At 40.8% G+C, this 24,531-nt stretch overlaps 1 protein-coding gene across 1 annotated transcript in view; it reads right to left on the minus strand.

The window, feature by feature from the left end:
* The window catches only part of SNTG2 (syntrophin gamma 2), a 597,901-nt gene that overhangs the window by 304,284 nt on the left and 269,086 nt on the right, over positions 1-24,531 (minus strand). The window contains exon 2 of the mRNA XM_090031379.1: positions 22,236-22,373. Within this exon, the coding sequence (XP_089887505.1) occupies positions 22,236-22,373 (138 nt within the window). The remainder of the gene's footprint in view (positions 1-22,235; positions 22,374-24,531) is intronic.

A 24,531-nucleotide genomic window follows, 5' to 3' on the forward strand; every position in this document is an offset into this window, starting at 1 on the left:
AAAATTTACCCTTTTGTAAGTAATGGACATTCAATTTGCTCTCTTAACTTAGCTGTGTGCAGTAATTGCTATTACAGCATCTGGCCATTAGATGGGTATCATGGGATGGTCAAGTGCTAGGGCAGTTTTTCAATGTTTTTAGATTCAAGGCAGCCCACAGAAAATGCCAGTTCTTAGTTTTCAATTATTTTTTTGACTAAAGAAAAATAAAGCAAGTGTTCTTCTGCAAAGATTGGTTTTAATACTATGGATTCCTATTTGAAATCTCGCCATGTCCAGACAAGCACAGATGTGCAATAGGGCTGTGCAAAGCTTCAGTCACTGATTCGATTCAGTGGAGATTTGGCCCGATTTAGTGGCCGAATCGCTGAATCCCAATCAAATCAGGAAACCCCTTAATCTCTCTGAATCAAATCAGAACCCTCCAAACCGATTCGCAGAGATTCAGAAAGATTAGATGATTCAGATATAGACATAGCTTTACATGTTTTTTCTACATAACTCAAGGTACCAGGCAGCTTGTGAATGCTGTGATGCTGGAGTAGATGGAGTGTCCCACAGGAGCATGGGAAGATCCCCAGCACACTTGGCAGCAGACCCAGAAGTGGACCAAAAGCACTTTCGGTCCACTTCTGAGTATGCTGGGGAAGACACAGGCCCCCCCCCAATACCCTCCTGGCTCAGTAGCTGGTGCCTCCTGGATCTGGGGAGGCACCCAGGGTAATAGGATAATATCAAATAGGAGTATGGAAGTTATATATACCCAGATACACACACACACGTCGCAATGTAACAATGAGATTAATTAACAACTGACATAATGGACACATCTACAATCCTACAATTATTGCACAGAAACTGAAATTACTGCACAGCATAGGTGCATATCTACACGTGTATCACAATATTGCACAATAAATTTCGTGACTTATGCTGACTTGAGCATAAATTTGATACCTGATTATTGAATTTATCAAATGTATACCTGCATAGTTACTGCACAGTAGAGCACACATAGACACTTTACTGTACAGTAACATTGTGTGTGTGGACTTACTTGAGACTAATTTTAGTCCCAAGTTAGTCTACACATAGCATTAATGCACTTTAACACCTGCACAGGTAGATGATTAATGTGCAGTAAATTTACCACTTGATGTGCAGAAACTTACAATGCAGTATATTTAAGCTACCATAAATGCAAGTGTAGACACACCCAATGTATACCGGGTGTGGTGATGTTTAAACATTATTGGAAAGTTTAAATTAAGACACAATATTTTTCTAATGTTGTGCTTATCAAATGTCTTTGAATCATGGTATCCCTTATAAAATGCCAGCTCTCACTATCTTTTTTACTACAGAAAAAATAAGAGCAATCAATCCTGTTATAAAGAATTTGGAGAGACCACAATGGGTCAGACTGTTCTTAACACTACGTACAGTGCTAATATCCTGTGCCACCCTTTCAAGTATCTCAATGCACCCCAGGGTGCCACAACACCTGTCTGTTCTAATTATTTCAGAAAAGCACTGTGGCAGCATTATATAAGTAAGCTCGGCAGAATTTGATTTTTATTTGTAATAGTTTTCGTGGCTAAAATTTATGTTTATTATTAAGCATTTATTTCAATATTTATAGATGTAAATTTTTAGGATAGCGCAAAATTAGGAGTGTGGGGATGCACATACACATAAACATGTGCACAGAAACATTCACAGAGACACACGCACAAACACATTCCTGCTTCCTCCTCCAGCCTTGGTACACAGCAGGCACAGGGTAAGTTGCTGTGCCACTGAGCTGTTAGCCCACTGCCTGGCCCCCATGCCACCCAGTGCCACCAAGCTCAGCAGCAGCTTTCCTTTGTCCCATGGTGGTTGCTGTCCACTTCCCCCCTCTTCCCCCACCCCCCAGAAAGGAAACCTCCAGCTGCTGTAGCAGCATCTGCTCCCTACAGCCAGCATCTTGCTCTGCCAGCTAGCTCCCACTAGAGTTTGCAAGAGAGGGCCTGACAGGCTAATACCCTGCAGACACCAAGCTGGGGAGGCGGGATGGCGACAGACAAACAGACATACACTGCCCAGCCCGCTCCCTGCCTCCAGCCACTGCTTTGCAGAAGCCTGCCTGTGTGCTGCAGCACCAACCTATTTTTACATCCCCTTTCAATACATTTCAGTTATTAATGATGGAAATATTTTTTAGCTCGTCTGTGAGCATGCCACAAGTTATATGCAAAGTGAAATACTGTCATTTAAATAATCATCCACTGCCATTGCCTGTTGTCAGTGAAGCACACAAGCACCAGGATGCTTATTATAATCATAGAAAAGTAGGGCTGGAAGGGACCTCATAAGATCATATAGTTCAGCCTGCTGCTCAAGGCAGCATCACCCCTGACTAAATCATCCCAGCCAAGTGTCTGTCCAACCTGCTCTTGAAAAATACAAGGGAAGGTGATTCCACAACTTCTCCCCATAGACTGTTCCACTGCTTAATTACTCTCATAGTTAGAAATGTTCCTCCTAATCTCCAACCTAAATTTCCTTTGCTGCAGTTCAAGGTCATTGCTTCTATTCATCTCTCCTATGGGAACAGAGAAAAGTCCATCTCCATCAGTTATATATTTGGTCTTCAGATATTTGAGGACTGTTATCAAATCCACACTCAGTTTTTTCTTCTCCAGACTAAATAACTAGGGATCATTGTAATTCAGGCTTCAAATAATTTCAGGGAAAAGCCCAGAATTTATCTTTTCCCTTGAAGCCCAGAAAAACTGTAATTTAGCCAGAAATGGCTTGAAACTGTAGGGGAGAGGGAGAGCAGGGGAAAAGGTTAAAAATCAATCAATCAATCAATCAATCAATCACTTACAGCAGCACAGAAGAAAGGCAACAGAGCCGGGGGTGGAGCGGGGGGAGATTCTGAGTTCAGGTTTTGGGAGAACAGATCAAATTAGGAGAAGGCCCAGAAAGACCAAATTAGTATATGTTAGGACTGTGCGAAGCTTCGGGTGCTGATTCAATTCAGAGGAGATTTGGCCCGATTCGATTTTTTGTTTTGTTTAGTTTTGTTTGTTTGATTTTGTTTAAGAGCCAGGAGCTGGGAGAGCAGGTGGGGCAGCCATTAAGAGCGGGCGGGGGATGGGGATGATTCAGAGATTCGGCCAGATCAATATGGGACATTAATTTGAATCACCAAATCACAACAGTCCCCCGAATCCACCGAATCCAAATCTGAAGTGAATACAATACACTTCGCACAGGCCTAGTATGTGTGCATGTGATAAGCTATGTGGAGCCAGCAGGGGAGATTATGCGTAGGGGCAACCAACATGGGTTCACTAGAGGCAGGTCCTGTCAGACCAACCTGGTGGCCTTCTATGACCAAGTCACAAAATCCTTGGACGTAGGTGTCGCGGTGGACAGTCTTTCTGGACTTCAGGAAGGCCTTTGACACTGTCTCTCACCCCATTCTCATTAAAAAACTAGGAGACTGTGGCATCGATACGTACACAGTCAGATGGGTCACTAATTGGCTGGAGGGCCACACCCAGAGAGTGGTGGTGGACAGGTCTTATTTGACCTGTAGGGATGTGGGAGTGGGGTTCCACAGGGCTTGGTCCTTGGGCCCGCACTGTTCAACATCTTCATCAGTGATTTGGACGAGGGGGTAAAATGCACCCTGTTCAAATTCACAGATGACACTAAAGTGTGGGGAGAAGTGGGCATGCTAGAAGGGAAGAATAGGTTGCAATCAAACCTGGACAGGTTACAGGGATGGGAGGATGAGAACAGGATGGATTTCAACACTGACAGTGTAGGGTACTGCACCTGGGGAGAAAGAACCAGCAGCATACCCACAGGCTGGGGAACTCCCTTCTCGTCAGTGCAGAGGCAGAAAAGGTTCTTGGAGTTATTATTAATGCCAAAATGAACATGGGCCGACAGCGTGGGGACGCAGTCAGGAAGGCCAAGCGTACCTTGTCAGGCATCCACAGATGCATCTCAAGCAAGTCCAAGAAGGTGGTCCTCCCCTCTATGTGACACTGGTCAGGCCTCAGCTAGAGTACTGTGTCCAGCTTTGGGAGCAGTATTTCAGGAGGATGTGGACAACATGGAGAGGGTCCAAAGGAGGCCACCTGTATGATCAGAGGTGAGCAGGGCAGGCCCTACGAGGAGAGGCTATGGGACCTGAACCTATTCAGCTTCCACAAGAGAAGGCTGAGGGGGGATCTAGTGGCCATTTACATACTAGTGAGGGGGGATCAGCAGGCATTGGGGGAGTCCCTGTTCCCCCAAGCACTACCAGGAGTGACTAGAAATAACGGTCACAAGCTGGCAGAGGGTAGATTCAGGCTAGACTTCAGGAGGCGCTACTTCACGGTCAGGGTGGCTAGGATCTGAAGCCAACTTCCAAGAGAAATGGTGCTGGCTCCTACCCTGGGGGTCTTTAAAAGGAGGCTGGATGAACACCATGCTGGGTTCGTTTGACCCCAGTACTCTTTCCTGCCATGGCAGGGGGTCAGACTTGATCTGCTCAGGTCCCTTCTGACCCTACCAGCTATGAAACTATGACAAAACAGAGAGGCCAACCAGAGATATCCATGGATCAAGAGTCATCAAGAGGGAAGGAGAATACAAAAGCAGAGACTTGAGAGCAACAAAAGGTCCCTCTCTATCCCTCCTTATCATCATCTGCCTTGGTCCTTCCCCCTCTCTCCTCCTCCCCGAGAAGGGTCCCCATCCTTGTCCCTGGGAAGGGTCCAAATATCTGCCAAAATGAATCAGGGATCGAAGTTTTGCACAGCCCTGCTAAGCATGCACTCAGTCCTGTCATTAACAGACATTTTAACTACACTGAATCCACTAAAGACCCCTGGGGACACTACTTGATACCTCCTCCCACCTAGATATTGAGTTATTGATGATATAACCTGTTGTGTATTCACTTTACAGTACTTTCATCATGTTTGCATTTCCTTAGCTTGTAAATGAGAATGCCATGGAAGACCATGCCAGAAGCCGCTCTAAAGTGTAGGTACACCAAATTCATATGTGGCACACTGTATTCATACTACTGCAGCACCCACAGGGCAAAATCCTCCAGCTAACACTGACACTCAACTCCCGCCCCTTCAATCCCTTCACCTGCCCTGATCTGCTGCTCTGACAATCATTGGCCTCACTCTGATTTTCAACTTCTCCCTGATCTGCTACTCCAACTCCCCACCTCCACGCAAAATCTTCCATGTGCCAAACAGACCAGATGCCAACATCACTTGTGGCACATGTGCCCCAAGATAATTTAGTGATAATCCACTGGTAGCTATCACAACAATCCCTTCTGGCTTTATAACTGATGAGTATTTCCTTTTTTGCTTTTCATTTAGTATGAAGATCTGTCATTCACCAGCAAAACATAGGATTCTGCTCTGAATATGAAATTATTAGCTTCCTTATGGGTTTTTTTGGCATTAATAACCAAAGCAACTAAATCCACAAATACAAATTAATTCATTTTCACAAAACCAATGAGATGAATGGGTCATTTTACAGATGAGTAACTGAGGCACAGAAATTAAGGTAAAAAAGGATCCATAAATTCCAGGTGCCTGTCTTGAAATGCCCACAAACTGTTTTGGTTTTTTTTGTTTGTTTGTTTGCTTGCTTGCTTGTTTTTTTTGGTGTCCCACCCACCTACCCCCCCAAGGTTTATAATATTTTATAACATTTTAGTTGTTCATTGCAAAGTTTCCATTGAATTCAGTGGCAGCAGTGAACACTCAGCACTTCTGCAAATCAGATCCTAACTCAGGCAGAAAATGACAAATATGAAATCAGTGATAACTACTAAAAGACCAGCATTATATTAGAGATCTGCAGCAGAAGCTTCAGTGAAATAAAGTTCTTCTCATTGGCACTAGACCTTAATCTTTAGAACTTTTCTTCCTGCAGTTTTTACCTCATGCACTGCTTGTCTTCCAGCTTTTGCAGGGATTTCACAACCTCTTCAAGAGAACAGGGATTCACCCCGTAGTATGGTCCATTCTCTACTCATCTCTAATTTATTTTGTTCCAGTCTTGTCCCCTCCACCACACCTGTGTCAGTCTCTTAGATTTCTGCCTCAGTGTTGCATCTATTTGGATTCCTGTGAGTCTACTTCCTTCTCCTCTATACTACCTGACAATCTCCTTGATATCAAGTCTATTGGCACCGCAAGAGTCTCTGGTACTACCAGAACTTAATCTAAAAATCTCAGACACAAGAAAGTCCAAATCCAGATTTTGAATTTGTAAGCACTTTTAAAAAAGAAAATAAATGCATTTTTGACTTACATCCCTACAAACATCAGCCATTTCAAAATATACATGTAAAATAAAAAAGTAACATTACTTTTATTTAGAATGTGATCATACTCAAAATCTGCCAGATGCTTCCTAAATACTGAGGGCACACAGTTTGTACTTTGTGGATTGATCAGCCTTTTCCTCCTAATAAGAAATAACCAAAGGCTGTGTCAAGTGGCCCATTAAGCTAGCATTAAGCACACAGTTTCTGTAGCCAACAGCACACAAGGGATATATGTGCTATGTTCATAGTTTCTTCCTCAGTCTGAAAGACTCCATACCTGTTTAGAGCTAAGATCAATATCTGGCAAAATCTAAAGTCTCAAACTTGTGTTTCTGGAACAAGACAACATTTCAACTCTGCCACTGAGCACTTTTCCTCGTAATAAAACCTCCAGATACTGTTGCATCTCTGGGTTGTGCCACGGATATAACACTAGTATTGTGCTAGTTAGAAAATCATTTCCCCAGACATATAGTATATAAAAGGGCAGCATTTTGCAGACATATTTTTACTTCTGTGATCCAAAGGTTTGTCTGAATGTAGGTTTCTAAAAGCTAATCCCAATAATAACCCTATCTGCCTCAGCAGGTATTAGGCATGTGCTGGAGTGACTTCTGATAACAGAACCCTTGGTTTATGAATTCCATGTTATTGTCTCTACTCTTTTCTCCAAGATATCAACTCCTGTAGTTTTAAAGCAGCAAAGACTAACTGCTGACATGCACCAAGATAGTTACATCATTCCTTAATCTTTATATACAAATATGGGTTAAAAACTTAACAGATAGGCTTCAGTATGGTTGAATGAGTTCTGAAAGCAGGAATTCCTACAGTCATGATTTGCTTGAATCTAGGCTAAGCAGAGCATGGATTTCCGTTTTTAAAATTATAGAACACAGTTTAAAACACACACGCATACACACACACACACACTTCCAAAGAGCCACATTCAAATTAAGATGTCACATTCATAACATTGTAGGAAACTGGTTCAAACTGAAATACAGCTTGCAGATACATTAGGTTTAAGATGTGTAATGAGTAACACTTTAAAGTATTGGTTTAAAAATTAATTACTAAATATAGATGTGGGATCTATAATTTTATATAGTATCCATAACAAGGTTTCCCTAACTATTGAGTATATGAAGCTGAGAAACTTTACAATGATTACATTTAGTCAGTTTTTAAACTTTCCTTAATTTTCCTTTTAAAATTAGGAAAGGGGTCTGTTCTCCCCATTACATTCCATTGGTCGGTTGAGATGGACTTTTAAAGTTCTGAGGTGTTTTGTGGGGAATGTGGTCCTGTCATATTTCGTATGTGACATTTAAGTCTAATGAGTAAATAAAGAAATGGTAACTTCACAAGCAAGATGGTGAAGGAAGGCAATCTTGGTAAAAACAAATAAAAATATATTAACCTCCCCCATCATATTTCATCCTTTCGCTGGCTGTTTTGGGATAGATTTACTTCTTAAACTAATTCAGTGATTATATGAATGAATTAAGTGCATTGTGTAGGTATTATAGGACTTGCTCATGCTGTCCCGTGTTCGTCTGCCTACAGGTGGTGACAGGGTAGACCTTGGTTCTGGATCACCAGGTCTGCCAGGGAGTGGATCTTACATTTTTCTCGTCTGCCATGACTTTGATGACCTATGTATTCCCAGGAGGCAATGTCCACATTGATCCTACCTGGTCTTGATCCCTGTGTCTTCAGTGGGGCTCCAAACCTCCCCTTTACCCCCGCCTAGCCTCTCCAGATGGTGTTTTATGATGTTCTTCCACAGCCAGGTTGCACTGCTGCCTGCTGTAACCTTCTCTGCACCCCAGGGTGTCCTAGTGCGTCTTGTGGGTACACCTTTGCAGGGTCCAGTCTTGGCCAGTGCTCAACAAAATTGAAATAGCAAAAAAAAAAAAAATCACAGAAAAAAACCTTGGCTGCTTCTCAGCCTTCTTGTCAGGCTCTGGCAATGTCTTGCAAAAAAAATCCAATCCCTTACTCCATACTCTGCTGTGTGCTAGCCTGCCCTGCACCCCTATGAATGTACATAGTCTTTTTGGGGTCTCCCCCTTGTGCAGGAAGGCTCTACCTGTGACTGTAGATCTTTCTCTTTCAGCCGTCCTCCAGATCCTCTGTCGGAAAAACTCCAGTCTGGAGAGTCTCTCTGGCCTCGTGGGCTCCCTTGCTCCGAATCCTCAGCTGTGGCTCTGCTCCAGAGATTCCCACTAGCTGCTTGTTCACAGGCCTTTGCCTGCCTCAGGCTCACTCCCACAGCAGCCTTCCTCAGGCCCGCTCTGCAGTTCCTGCCTGCTGAGATGCTCAGCTGCTCCTCTCTCCCCTCGGCCTGCAGGGAACTGACCCCTCTCTGCCCCTCTCTGGGGCCAGAAATACCTTTGACCGGCCTGCTTCCACCAATCCTCAGCGAGATGCTCCTCTGGAAATTGGGTGGGTATTTTCCTTCCTTTCTGGGATGCAGCTGCAGCCCTGCCGACCCTCCATGCTGAAGTTCTGTCTCACTCCTTCACATGCATGTAGTGGGTTGTCAATTTGCACCACAGAGTCTATATTTTCGCTGAGGCAAACCTGCCCCACAGGACACAACCCAAACCATAAAGCAAACACCAAGTACAAAATGATAAAGAGTTAACCAAGTCTCTTCCCAGACCCTGAGAGAGAGCCCTGGGTCTTGATGCTGCCACCTCTAGCCTCACAAACTTCCCTCTCTCACAGCAACCTTTCTTGAGAGCTTTTAACTTCTTCTGGGACAGCTAATGATCCTCATCAGGTGGCCCACTACTCCTAGGTAGGCATGTAATTTCTTTGTCACCACCTATAGCTGGGGTGTAGCTGCTGAGACATGCACCTTGCTGCATTAAGTTTGAAGCTAAGGTGAAGCAGACATGACTGTACTGGCCTTTTGCATAAAGAACTGCAAAGTTCACTCCATGATGGCAATTTCATTTCACTATGAACTTAGAAAGCTCTTTAGAAAGTGCTGATAATTGCTCTTCTGACAAGAAAAAAGACAAAAGCCAAACTGAAATTAACAGTATTCTTGATTTTCAACTATTTTCTCTTAAAAATCATATCCCTTAGTAATATCTTCATATTTATTCAAACCTCCCATTATGGAGCATCTCAGAATGCTTTATGTGTCTACTGGGGTGTACTTGGTAGCCGTGTTGGTCTGAGACAAGAAGACATACACAAAAAAACTACAATTCTTGGTTCCAAAATGATATCTTTTTTATTAGCCTTATGTGTCTACTGTAATTTTGTGTTTTTCACTTTCTGTGTCGCAGGGGCATGGCCCTCTATCTAGGATCTCTTGAGTGTATACTAACAACTATTTAATACAGGATGTTTGCTGTTATGGTACCTCTACTTGACCTGAGGCAGGTTAGAGTGTTATGTCTTGTGTGTATCAGGATAGATGGTAGTTTTACTAAAAGGTTAGATTATGGATTTTTATAGGATGGTTTTGTTTGGGATGATGTTGCCTCAGGCAGGGGGGTGGAATAGATGATGTATCTAGGGTCATTCCTTCTCTACTCTTCTATGATTCTATGAATAACAACCCTTAATAAAATTTTAGGGGGGGTTAGACAGGCAAACTGCTTCTAATTAAATCCAGGACTTGGTTAAAACAATATGAAACATTCTACTCTAAGGGATTTTTGTGTAGGTATAAGGAACTCAGTTGTACCTTTTCATCCAAAGACACACACACAGCGCTCCTGCTTTTACAGCATCTCCTGTTTTAGATAGCAAAAATATGTATCATAGACAAGAATATCAGCAACAGCAAGAAAGGGCAGATTTAGCTGTTGAAATATAAGACAATTCCATATAGTTGTTGTCATCTACAGGTTTGCAAAAGACTTTACTTCAAATTATTCTGAGGCCAGGGATAACTTCACCACAGTATTACAGTGCTGGATCTTTAATTTGAAGTGTGATTTCAGTTCAAGGACCTTTTAGTAAACTCCTAAGTGGAATTAAGCAAAAATCAGGAAGATTTTTGGTGCTTGATTTTTTTTTTAATTGTGCTGTTTTGGCTTAGGTGTAAAATATTTTAAAACAAAATGTAAATATTTTCTCCAAATTTGTTCTTGGAGAGGTCCAAATAGTGTTGCTACACTATTAGTAAACAGCAGTTTAGCAAGGTCAGTGAAGGGGTTTTTTTTGTTTGTTTGTTTCTTAATATTGAAGAGCAGTTGAATTTCCAAGAGAAAAGTCTGGACTTCAGATTAAGTAGTCTAATTTTGATACCTAGAGAGATTATGGATCATGCCATTGGGGAATCTATAAACATCTAGAGAACAGCAATATGATAAGGAATAGCCAACATGGATTTATGACCATCCTGATTTCTTGCTGTGAAAAAGTGATAGGCTTTGTAGATAGTAGAGATCAGCCGATATGACACACTTCAACTTTAACAGCTTTTCAACCATGTTCCCCATGACATATGAATTAGTAAAGTAGGGAAATACAGCCTAGATAAGTGGTACTCAAGTTTTGGCTCCATGGTCCAGATGAGCAGTGCAGGCCCAGTCCTTGGGCCAGAACAAGCTCTGTGCACCAGGATTTGGCCCTGGTGCCCAGCACTTCCCCCTTCCTGCCCCATGTGCCAGAATCAGACTCTGGGTTCTGGTACCATCCCCATGAGCCAGGATTTGGCCCTAGGGGTTTGAAATTGGCCACTCCTGTCCCTCATAGGTGGGGATTGGGCCCTGAAGCCAGATGCCACCCCTGTCCATTCATGAGTCCAGTATTGTTCAGTAACTTCAGCAATGACATGAAGGATCAGATATAATGCACAGACTTGTAGAAGATACAAGCTGCTTACACTTTGTAGAACAGAATGAAGATTCACAGATTGTTCTTCAGTAAATCCTGCACACAGGATGATACAATGCAAATGTAAAATACAAATGAGGGGGGGTATGACTGCCTCAACTGTAGGATTATAGAAAAGAAACTGGTAGTTACAATAGACTGTAAACCGAGTAAGTCAACTAGCGAATCGCCAGTCAAGAATGATGGGGGCAGGGGAAATAGATTGTTTTCTGTAGCTACAGGGACAAAATCAGTAGTAAGTCTTAAACTGCAACACGGCATATTCAGACGGGATATTAGGAAGCACTTTATAATTATGAGGATGGTAAAACACTGGAACAGATTACCTAAAGGGGTTGTGGAGTATCCTTTATCAGGGGGTTGGGCAAGTTCAGACACTTTCCAGACTTATTTATCAATGATCCTATGAATGATGTTATAGTACTGCCTAGTATGTACTGCCAAGGCAGGTTCTATTTTGTCTGGCAACATGGAACAAAAAAGGAATAAACAACTTACCACCACTGTAAATATGCAATTTAACCTTGTTTCAAACCAATAAATTATGCCTTGCTTAAGAAACTTGGCATGACTATGTCCTGAAATTTCATGGGTTCAGACAGCTATATAAGTCTAGAAGGGACCTTCTTCATCATCAAAAGCACTGTTGTGGTTTTGCAGATAACCTTCATTAAAAAGTCCCTACAGAGAGCAAGAAAGAAAATCATATCCTTTTTGAAGACAAAAGTGAAAGGATTATTTTATTCACATTAATGATTAATAACATCAGAATTGCTTTAGTTTTGTATTTTAGCTATATACTGAAAATACACTTTCAAGAAAAAGTAAAAAAAACCCACAGCTAGTAGAACACTGTGAAGTGTGGCAACCATTCCTGTAGATTAGAATATTGCTGAATTTTTGTAGCAAGTTCTCTACCCTTTTGGCATCTCTCATAGGTATGTTCTTTTCTCTTCTACATAATCCATTTTACTTATCACTGGGTAATCACATCTATTATCATAGCTTCAGCTAGTTCTTGTGTGGTAACGATTCCTAGGTCACTCTTACAACTCTGACCTCTTCTCCTCCTGAGTAAAGCTACATTTCTGTCTACCTGAAATGCCTTCCTAGATGTCTAAACTTATGATGATTAAATGTATTCCTTACCCTTTTCTTAGCTGCCAACACTTGCCCTAACTTTTCCATTGTCATCTGCCAGAATTCCATTGTCTCAGTGTAATCATATCCCCACAATGACAAAATGAGGTGTACAGTCTGAGTACAACTATGAACTCAGGGTATAGAAATATTGAACACTGACTGTGCAAGCCTGGCTATGTCCTAGGGCATAAAGCAGTGCATTCTAGACAGCTGCTAAGAGCCATCAAAATTACATCATAGGATCAATAACTTAATTGTTCTATGGCTCCACCCTCACAAAGCAGTGATTTTTTGACAGAGAAGTCTGCATTTTCAAGCGCAAGTCATGCATGAGCACACTTGATATCTTTCCATAACAAAGTGACAAGCTCTATGGTTAGCAGAAAGCAGTGGATGTGGTATTCTTTGACTTTACAAGGCTTCTGACACCATCTCCCATAACATTTTCACTGGTAAACTAAGGAAAGACACATGAGATAGAAATACTGGAAAGTGGATAATACGTAACTGGTTGGATCATTGTGCTCAACAAGTAGTCATCAGTGGTTTAATGTTTAGTTGAAAGGAGGTATCAAATGGGGTTCCCCAGTGATCTGTTGGGTCCAGCATTAATATCTTCTTTAATATATTTGGAGGATGAGATTAAATACACACTTAGCAAGTTTGCAGATGACATCAAGTTGGATGGAGTTGCAAACACTCTGGATTCAGAATGTGCTTGATAAACTGGACAAAGTTCCTTGAGTAAACCTGATATCTTTTATTAAACCAACTCAAATAGTTGCAAAACTTCTTTGCAAGCTTTGGGAATAAATACCATTTGTCAAGCTGAGGAAGCATCAACAGTTGGTGCGTTCGGTTTCTGGATAGAACTGTATAAATGGTTCAGAATCAGATGGAATTAAATTAGGACACATTCAAAAGTCTACACTTGGGATGGAATACACATAGACTGTGGAATGACTGGATAAGTTGCAGTAATGAAGAAAAGGACTAGAGGTCGGGGGGAGTAGCAGGGTGGGGGAAGAGGAGAGAGCCACAGTGGGCCATACGCTGAATATGAGCAGTAGATTTGACAGAAAAGTTTATATCTGGAAATGTATTTAAGATGGTCATATTCACTAATCTGAATTATCTGAATGCAGCTTAGCAGATAGTGTCAGTAGCCAATTAGAGTGCTAATTCTTAGCACTGCCTGGTCTCTGTCAGAGAACATCCAATGAGTTTTGCTTTCCTTAACAACATTTTTAACTATACTTGCCTGTCCATCATTACCCTATCATCATCACATCAGAAATACACAGCAGTGAGGAGGGAAAAAATCATTTGGATACTAAATTCCTTTTTGCTGTACATTAATAATGAGGTATTAATGAAGCTGATATTACTTACTTCCTGAATGTGTCATCTATTCAAACCAATATATAGATTAAAGAAACATACATATTTTAAAATGAATAATCAAACAGGTCTGGAAAAATGTTAAATGTCACTACCCTTAAAATCACCTATGAGATTTCTTTACCTTCTTCCAGACCCACCTCTTCAGAAACTCCTCTGAGAAATGGGCTGATTAATAGTAGCTAGGATGAGTGGGCAGTTAGAGATTTTTCATATTGTTGACACTTTTCTTCATGGAATAATATGTTTGATATGATTATAGACATATATGATGTGTGCCTTTTTCCCTGCCTATCTCATTTATATATCACTATGTAAGCTAACATGGCAGGGACCATGTCTTTATATATTGTTTTTTGCTTCTGGGGAGAGTGTATGCTGAGATGCATATCAGTTATCTGTAGTAGATAGGTATCTGTCTCGCAAGACGATAGAATTGCACTGAGTGAGGCATCAGCTCACTGAACATCTGTGAGTGTGACTGTAGGGCCCAATTATTGAATGACAGTCTATTCTTCACTTATCTCATTTGAAGTTAATGTCAAACAATTATGTATATGGTATGGGTTCTTCCTAATGTTTCTTCTTTTCTCTGCATGTTGGGCTTTTTCTTCAAAAGCCTTCATTCTAAATTTAATTGACTGTTTCCAATCATTTTGATCCTCAGAAATCTTCTCAAAATTGTTTGGCTTGATGTCCATCACCTTCATATCTCTCTTGCAAGCATCTTTAAACAAGAAATAAGGATGTCCACATGGTCTTTCTATAAAAGAGTTCTCCATAAAAGAGATCCTTAGGAATATGGCCATCATCCATTGTCCACATATGACCAAGCCATCAAAGTCAGCGTTGGCTAACAAGTGAATGGATGCTTTGAATGTTGGCACATTCCAAGATCTCAGCATTAGCAACTCTGTCCCACCAGGAAATTCCTAGAATGCAGCAAAGGCAAGATATGTAGAGGCTGTTGAGGTGCTTTTCTTGAGTTAAGTATGAGGTTCAGGATTCACTGCCATTCTAAAGCGTGTTGATCAGTGTGCCGTCTAAGCTGCACTCCTGCACAGCCACGCACACCACACAGCTTAAAGGGAACACTGGTGTTGATGATGTTATAGACGCTGATCTTGGTTTTAAGTTAGTTTGTTGTTATTCCATGCTCATTTTCTCAACATTCTCATGATGCCTGATGTTTTGCCAATATGGTTATTTAGTTCAGCCTCATGTGACAACTTATGGGTAACAATGGAGCTAAAGTACATACATTACTCACAACATCCAATACATTTTCACCTGTTGTGATCACTGGTGGTGAATAAGTGTTATAACCCATGACACTGGTCATCCTGATGCTGATCATAAGACCAAACTCTTGACAGCCATGAATGAATTGATGAGGCTTTGAAAAAAATTGCTCTCTGTGTGGGCTATTAGGGCAGTATCATCAGCAAATAGCAGTTTGCACAAATCAAAGCTTTCTGCACTTTAGTCTTAACTTTAAAGCATTAAAGGTTAAATAATTTTACAATTGAGATTCATTAGACAGCACTCCTTGCTTTCCTCATTTCCTTCAAAGTTCCATCTGAGGCATTCTTCTTGTTATTTAACATAGCAGGTTTTTTGGCCTTGATAAAGGGAATCAATTCCTGCAAGTGCACAGTCATTTGGGGAAGATTTTTTAACAGCCACATTCTCATGCATATCCAGGAACTTTCCCTTGACAAAAGAATGTATTGTTCTCTTAAGGAGTCATCCAAGGACAGGCATGTTTCTTGCAATGCTGTGATGTTAATGTTCAGCCTGTTTAATTCCGTATCTATTACAGCTATCTTATGAGCACCAGAAATATTCACACAATCATCAGTCCTAATATTCTATGTTGAACTACAGAGTATTGATTTTCTCTCTTTCTTTTTGTCTGATTCAGTAATGCAATGTGCTCTGAGTTTTCTCTTGGCTTTCAGCACAGATTAGAGCAAACAGACCATGGAGGATCAGCACCTTACTGGCTGGGGGCTGCCCAGCTTTAGACAGATTATACTGGATCAATGAGATAGAATAATATCTCCCACCAGCAGAGACAACCCTTAGCATTCTTCTCTTTGCCATATGAGTTGGACTTATAATTAGTACCCCCCTATGCCCCCCAGTGCTCTTTCGCCCAAAGACATTGGCACCCTAGAAGTTGCCAGGTTATTTAACTGCAGCACTAGGCCATAACAATTGTAGACAGTACCATCTACTGTAAACTATAATAGCAGGTAAACCTGACCTGACTATGAGTTATCTGGAACTACATATTATTATTATACATATTTTCTTACACACGTACCTGGGGGGACACATCATGAATGTTTTATCTATTTATTTCTAGAACTAGAAAGCCAAGAGGAAGCAAGCAGAAGGAAAGTATGGCCCTGAAAAATCCAGTTGTGAGCAGGGCCCTAAGAGTATAGCAGACACTGAGCAATTTGAGCCAAGGACTTGAGAAGCCTGAAAGCACTAAAAAGGAACTGAAAGGACCTTATCTTGATCTACTACAAGCTATGTAGCAGGAAGAAGAGGAAGCAAGATAAAGTTTAAAACTGTTTTTTCAACTACAGCCACCAGCTAGGGAAATATTCAGAAGAGCACAGAGGATGACACAAAGAGAAAGGAAACACATAAAAGAAGGGAGAATTGAACCAGACTCTATAATATCTATGCAGGAGAAGAAATAGGAATACATAGATGAATGGACAAATTAACTAAACAGCAAAAGAAAATACTCCCCCCAAGGACAAAATATTTTTACCATTGAATACCAACTTTACCATTAAATATAGACAAATGCTACTTTTTCATTATCTGTTGTAGTTATCACCGTGAGTTTAAACTGCATGGGCAGATGAACCAAGTGATCTCTATTCTTTCACTATGTGACTTCCATAAAATTGGAAAGCTCTGGTTGGTAGAAGGGGGTATTGATGCAGAGCACAGTTACATATTGTGATAATTGCTGTAGAGGGAAGCCTGCTCAGCTGGGAATCAGGAAACCATGAATAAAGTTATTCACATTTCTCACTGAAGTTATATTTGTACAGGTCTTACAGCCCTTATTGAGCAAAAGCTCATATCCATCCTTAGAAAGCCAGTAAAATATCACCCTGCCATTTCTAATTAAGGTAAATGAAAGAGAACACATAGTAATTTCAGAAAAAGCTAGGAACTAGATCAGTTCTTGATTCTTGATGTGGGGCACCCAAATCTTATGCACAAGTTTGAATTAATGGCCAAAACTGTGGCATTGAATAGCCTACCTATAATCACGGAACTAGCTTATTTGACATAGTTCTTTCTCAGTGCCAGGAAAAGAACCCAGGAACGCTGACACCGAATTCTGCTATTACAAGAAAAATAGTGTGGGAAAGCAACAAGTGGAGAGAAAAAACCCTCTATTAATTGTGTCAAGCAGGTAGTTTACAGAATTCAAATGGCAGAGAGATTCATGGGCTATCTAAAATGTCTAGAGTTCAAACCCTGCTGACAATTCACAAGAGATGTACAGGATAAAATGTGTTTTCTATAAATGGAGAACACATCCTGTAACATGTTTTACAGTTAATATGCATAACTGTTATGCACTGGCATACAATAAAAAACATATGGGTTACTGGGTTGTATTAGCTCTGGAGAGTTTGAAGATGAAACACAATGATACAAAGTGAAATCCATGAGTGACCTCTTTATACTGGAATATCAAATGGCTTGGTCTTTCTGTTGTACTTTTCGGAAATTTGATCCTCAAACATCAGCACCTATCTACATTATATTATTGTACTTTATAACCTTGACAAACTTTCATGGTCCCAGTACCGTAAGGATGGGTGGGTGATCAGGATAATGAACACTTGGTACTCCCTAAAGGGCAGGAAGAGGCAGAATAGACCAGCGGAGGCACTTTGCCCTCCCTTCCTTTATCTCCCCGCCCCTCTTCCACTTCTTCTTTGTGGCTGTTATGGCTCCTGCAGTGGGGAGGACAGTGCAGTGGCAGTAGCACAGGACCCAGAACTGGAGATAGAGATTTACTATTGCTGTGTGATGGTCCCTCATTTTGTTGATATCTGCCCAAGCTGCAGCAAACCCCTGCCTCCTGCTTCTGCCCCACCACTCCACCGACACTTTTCAGACCTCCCCACTGACTGAGCTTGAGCTGGAGGGAAGCTCAGTTACATTTCCTACCTCTCATACAACTGTTTAAAGATGAAATAACAATGCTATTTATAAGCAATAAATGTTATTTTTTGGTGGTCCAAACTTTGGTGAAGCGTTTTCAAAAATTGACAGCAGTCAATAGGCTAAGATATGTAAAAACATGCCCTGTAGTATTATTTGATTTCTGTTTCTTGGATGTCTAAATCAACTCCTCAGACATAGGGAAAAATAAACAACAGAGGGTTAAATGATGTAGCTTTTCCCCTTATTTTTGGATGTCTGAGTATCAGAAGGCAGAACTTCCCCTTAACTAGGTGTTGCTATTTGCATAGCCACAGAGGAACATTTAATTACTTGTTCTTTTGATATTTTTACTTTTCTTTCTTTCTTCTTTTTTTTGAACAAAAATACTTGCATCAAAGATGTCAGAAAAGTCTGAGACTGAGCCAATAGCTATCTTGGTCTCTGTCTAGACCTTTCTGGGGATACATTCTAGTCTCTCCTATGCATGTGTTCCCTCCAGAGCAGGGGTCAACAACCTACAGCCTGTTGACTGGTTCAATGGTGGTGGCAGCATGGACATGGCTCCAGCTGCCTGGCCCCAGTGCAGCTCCCCTCCAGCTGGAAGTTAAGTTCACATCCCAGCAGGCTCATCAAGCTGCTGAAGCCTCCTGGCCAGACTGAAGCTGGGTTGTTCTACCCCATGACTTGAAAAGTTTGCTGTCCCCTGCTCTGGAGTAGTGATACTCAATCTATAGGCTCCCACAGGCCAAATGAATGGTGCAGAGCACCAGTGGGACCCACAAGTAGGATCAGTCTATTGGTGTGATCTAGTGCGCTGGCCCAATCCTGCACACTGGCACAATCTGGTGTATGGGGCCACATTGTCCAGCCTGCGGGGTTTCCCACAGATCTGGAAGTTTGCCAGCAGGGGAGAAGCAATTAATGCTGCTACTACTCCCTCATCAAAATTCCTGACCCAGGAGATGGATAACACAACTCTGCAGGTCGTGTCTGTCTTGAGGGTCAGGGGTTGAGCACCACTTCTTTGATCAATGAACAGACACTCTGCTCCTCTGTTGACACCATCCTTGGCAACTGAGTAAGAAGTAAAGCTCAACTTGAGCAGTGATTTTAAAAACACTTTCTGCTGGCTGCTGTTATCTTTTAGATCACTGGGAAAGTTGAGTAATTTCTTACACTATTTTTTCACATGCTCATCCAAATGTAAACAACAAATTCAAAACCCATATATCGGGAATTTAACTCTTCATGCTTAGAAGGGACAACAGAAAAAAAAGCAAGCAATCAATATTTTTCTGAACTGGGGATACACTGTGGTGAAAGGGGTGTAGGAGTACCTAGATATAAAAGTACACATTAATTATGAGTAACAGCATACAAATTAATGTTCGGGACAAAAGTTGACAAAGATAAAAACTTTAAGACAATAAGTTGAATAGGCTGGTTATAAAATCATTTTTAAAGTGCCCATGTATATAAATATCTGTGTGTGTGTGTGTAATTGTATATGCATGTATGAATGCTACAGGAAGAGACAGGTCCAATTCTTTGCCATTCTGTTGCATCTAACATTCATCTTTTCTTAGATAGCAGCATGTAGAAAACATCATAATTTTCACACAAGTTGCCAGAATGCCATCTTACTTTTTCAGCCTAATTTCAGGTTAACTGTCTATATCTATTTTACTAATAGTTTATACTCAATGAAAATTTTCATTCCTCTTCATACTTAAATCTGTCATCTTTTTAATGTTGAGAATCCTATAGTTTCTCCCGAGTTCTAGAAGCAGAAAGAGTTTAGGCAATAATATTTGCTTTTCAGATACTGCCTATACTATCCCAATTTAAGAAACAATGATTTTAATCATTTTTTTCTCAACAGAGTTCATTGATTTTCTATAGGGATGTCAAATTTTAATGTAAAGAACCCACATTAAAAAATCTATTTAATTTAAGGTCATAGCATACTTTGATACTGTATGGACTGGCAAAGGAAACCTGTACAGATAGAAGATGGGTCCCTTTTGAAAGAATTCTCAGAAAACCTTGCAATGACCATTGAAATGCAATTGATCTGAGTATTACAATTTAGATTTCTGTGCCTGATCATCTGCTGAACATCAGGAAAATAATGTTGGAATAGGCAACCAACTATCATAGAATAGCATGTTCACAACATTTTTCACTTATAAAGTTTGTCTATTTCAAAAATATATCTAGGACCCTAGACCACTGAAATATACAGCTGTTAAATACATTGAAAATATTAAATCCAATTAAAGCAATGTAAAGAAAACATTGAACAGTAATAATCTAACCCACCAAGGAAATAAAGGAACACACTCAACTCTAACTACTTCCTTAGAGAGAGCTTCATTCAAATACACAAGCCTAGTAATCTGGGCCACGGATTACAAAATTACAGACTGTTTGTCCAAGCAGCAGCAGGTGTGTTGTGGGACATCTCTGGGGAATTCCTTCCATACAAATACCTGAAATTTCAACTTAGCATTGTCAACTGATCTTCCCAGCTATCTCAGCTGGCGGTAAAAAGAAACATGTTATCTAAGATTTTCTGAGCTTTAACCCAAGTATACTTTTACCAGTCAAAACCAAATTGCCACCTGAATTGCCTCTGATAGCTCCAAGTCCTTCATAGCTGCACTGCAACATGTCAGCTTCCAGAAATAGCAGTAGCTCTCTGATGGGCACACAAGGGCCTTGCTCACCTCCAGGCTTATCAGCTGTTTTACTAGGTCTGGTCATGAAAGTACTCTGACCTACACAACATCTACTTTACCTCCACAGTGACTCTTTTTTCCCAAATCTGTTTCAAGTCCTTGTTCTTATCTTTAAATTTAATCTTTAAATAATCTTTCTGTCTGAACCTCACACAGTACTCTCAAAGCAGAAAAATGGTAAATAGAGGGCCCTCTGAATGTGATTTTGAATTCCATCAAAAAATTCAGAATGAAATCAAATCTAGGCACTGACAGAGTAAAGCAAAACATATTTTTGTATACACACCATCCAAATAATCAGTTCAGAGAGTGGTTCAACATATTCCTATCTAGAACATAACACCCAGGAATTGATTCAATCAAAAGACAGACAAACAGAAAGACAGAAAGACAAGAAAAAAATGAGGAAATGGGAAAGGGTTCCCTTTCCTTTCATAATTTGCATATAAGACGTTATTGAGACAGGCACATCATAAACGTTTATGCAGACAAACACCATATATTGTATTTTACTGTGACCACAGCTTATATGTAATTTATTGCTACTACCAACAGATCATGCAGCATTCCTCAGTCAGAGATTCACATATTGTGCCTCTCAGTGAAATGGAAGGTCTACACAAACTGATAATTTTGCCTAAGGCATTTGTTTCCATCTCCCAACTAGAAAATGACACTGAGGTTCTCAACGTATCACAAAATATAGCACACTCTCTCACATTTTAAAAAGCAGGTCATGTCCCACTGACTTCCTCTATAAACAATATTCTCAAGCCATTAATTAACATTTCTAACTTATACTAAAAACTTGTATTGGGTTATTTTTGAATGGCGTTGAACAAAGAGGATTAAAAAATATTAACACTGGCAGAAATGAAAAAGCTATGTAAATATAGTTGAGGTATGTATTTTTTATTAATCCTTCATAGAGTATTACAAACTTACAGGATATCCCCAAATTCCCTAAAGTTTACCTGAGTTAATGTTACCACACCTGAGTTAGTTTTTACCTAGGACTAAAAACAATCTTCGGGGCTGTGAAACAGAAGAGAGCTACTACTAGGAATGGCTAACAGACACCAAAATTGCAGAAGAAAGGATAAGTTAATGATACATAAAGATCATTAAAAAGGAGAAAGGGTCATTAGCACCTGAGATTAGCAGGAACCAGATATATTAAAGTAAGCCCTGAAGTCAATCGACTCCCTCAGCACTGTCTGAAAAGAAATGATACTGCCTCTCCCAGGCAGCTCTTTTTAAAGTTTAGGTGGATCAGGAATCAAGCTGGGTGCAACTGTACCATTGCCACCCCCCACTTCCCCTCCCCACCCCCTAGATCAGCCCCTATGTGTGAATATATATATCTTTGTACATTGTAAGGTAAATGAATATGGTTCATTCCTTAAATATGAGTTTTATGACAAAAAAGTTCACATTCTGTTAACCTCATATTATGATTACTGTGAACTATAATACAGAGTTGGGAAGCACATAAATACAGAAGCACTTACATTTGCACTGCACTCACTTCCACTAATACAGATGACATCTTGTTTTTGAATTGTTAGTACCTCTTTGGTAAGCTTAAGTCGGATGTCATAGGCATTTTCAGATCCGTCATCATATAACAATGCAATACCCGTTTTAGTCTGTGGAAATAAAGCACAAAAAAGGTTAAGTACAAGAGCATTTTTCTGAGACTAAACAATAAGTTCCATCCTATTCAATACCTTTTGTACAAAATATCTTATTATCACCCTTATCTGGTGATGTACCGTAAACGGGCCCTGAAATGGGTATAAATGTAATTCATTTCCACTTTACAGCCTATTATGTTGCTGGTGAAAGAAGTATGTACAGTGGAGTGGTTTGTTTTGGAAAGGATCTTTATTTGTTTTAAGTATACATGTTACTATGTTTTTATATTAGAAAAGGCCAGGTTAAGGCAAACACCTCTTACAGCACGAGGTGATGACATTTGTGGACCTTACCAGCTGAGAAGCCCACTCCATCACTTAAAGCTAGCCTTAGGAGCTTGAAAGCTCGGTCTACCATACAAATGCACCTTACTTTTATTGTAGTGCCACTGTGCCATACATAATAAATGCACACACATAATACCATAGATATCGAAATTCAAAACAATTTTGAATTTAAAGTGATCCCCCAATAATTAGATTCTATAAGTAGAAAAGTATATGTGTTACAATTGCCCATGTATACAATCTAATGAGTAGGAGGTAATCTTAAATTTGTCTCCCCACTGCTCTGATGGGAAAGCAGTGGTAGGGATGGGGGGGTCAGACCCCCAACCCCTTCTCCTCCCTGCTGGACTCCCCTTTCCTTGACCCCCTGGTGCCTGCCCCATCACCATTTGCCCCTCCTAATGCCTGAAACCTTCCCCTTTACCCTCCTGCCCCTGCTAAGTTGCACCCTGCTGCCTGCCATCCCTCCCCATACTCTGTACCTGTGCCTGGACCCTGCCACCTCCCCCTTTGCCCCTCTGTCTGTGCCTATTCCCACCCTGTACTCTCTCTACCACCTCCCCTCCACCCCTTGTTCCCTGTGCCCTCACTCCCACCCCCTGGTCCTTCCTGCTGTCTGCTCTCAAAGCCAGAAATGAGTTGTTGTCTGCCCCAGGCTGATACTTGACTCTAAGAAGAGGCTTTTCTCTTCCCAAGTCTGAGGAAAAAAAAACGTCTTGTACTGGAGTAAATATGGTATTAGCACCCTGTATTGAAGGTTTGTTTTTGAAAGTCAGTTTACAAAAGGCTTAAGAATTACAATTGAAATAGTTGCACAATATAACATTTCTGTACATAATTCTGTGAAACATAAACTGTGTGAACCAATACCGTCTGAGTATCTACAGAAAACGTTCATTGATTGGTTCTTTGACACTGCTTCCGCTGCAAACATCCTACTAATCGCTAATGATTAGAAGCCTACCTAATTCATGGAAAATGCCCCACAAATTTGCAGGGAAAATGTCTCTGATTGGGTGAGGGGCCTGGGTGGCCCTGCCCCTCACCACTAATTGGCTGCAAGGGGTGTCCGTCATGGAGCTCCACCCTGCACTGTCGATTCATAGAGGGGGCGTGGCCATATGGCAGGCAGCTCTCACAGCCAATTAACAGTGAGGGGCAGGGGTGGTAGCTAGCTATCTTGTGGGCAGTCCTAGTGGGCAGTTCCCCCCCTACCCCACCCTATTCCTCTCCTGGTGAGCTGTCACAGCACTAAGTTTTTTTTTTCCCACACAGATTTTGCTCACATGGCCCAGAATTCACAAAATCTGCAAAATCCACTAAATTGGAAAAATGGTAGGTCCTTAATAATGACATATTTGCTCTAATAAGGATTGTAGAATTAGGACCTCTTCTGCAACTGTTTTCAGCATTCTCTGCAGCAGAATCCTGCCCCATCCCACACACCCTGAAGATCAAAAGATCTATTTTCAAACCAGGAGTTAATGATTGTGTGATATTAGTAATAAGGGCACAACTACTATCTGCCTTCGAATATCTAATATGCCTATCACCATCGTAGCTAAACATGTTTTTATTTCTACTATACCATATACTCCATGTACACTTAGATAAGACCCACAATAATAGGAAAGCATGGTCACCCATTTGTAACCTGAGTAATGATCTGAAGAAAGTACAGCAATATCACAACAACACAAGCAACCAGGTTCCTCATCAGCTTCTGCTTAATGGCAAAACTCTGAATAAACAGCCTAAAATATGGATTAGATAGCAAACTGATATGGAAGAAAATCATTTTAGCATGCCATACACAATTGCT

Source organism: Crocodylus siamensis, chromosome 1, assembly GCF_052110815.1.
Source record: "Crocodylus siamensis isolate JL-2025a chromosome 1, ASM5211081v1, whole genome shotgun sequence".
NCBI classification, from domain to species: Eukaryota; Metazoa; Chordata; order Crocodylia; family Crocodylidae; genus Crocodylus; species Crocodylus siamensis.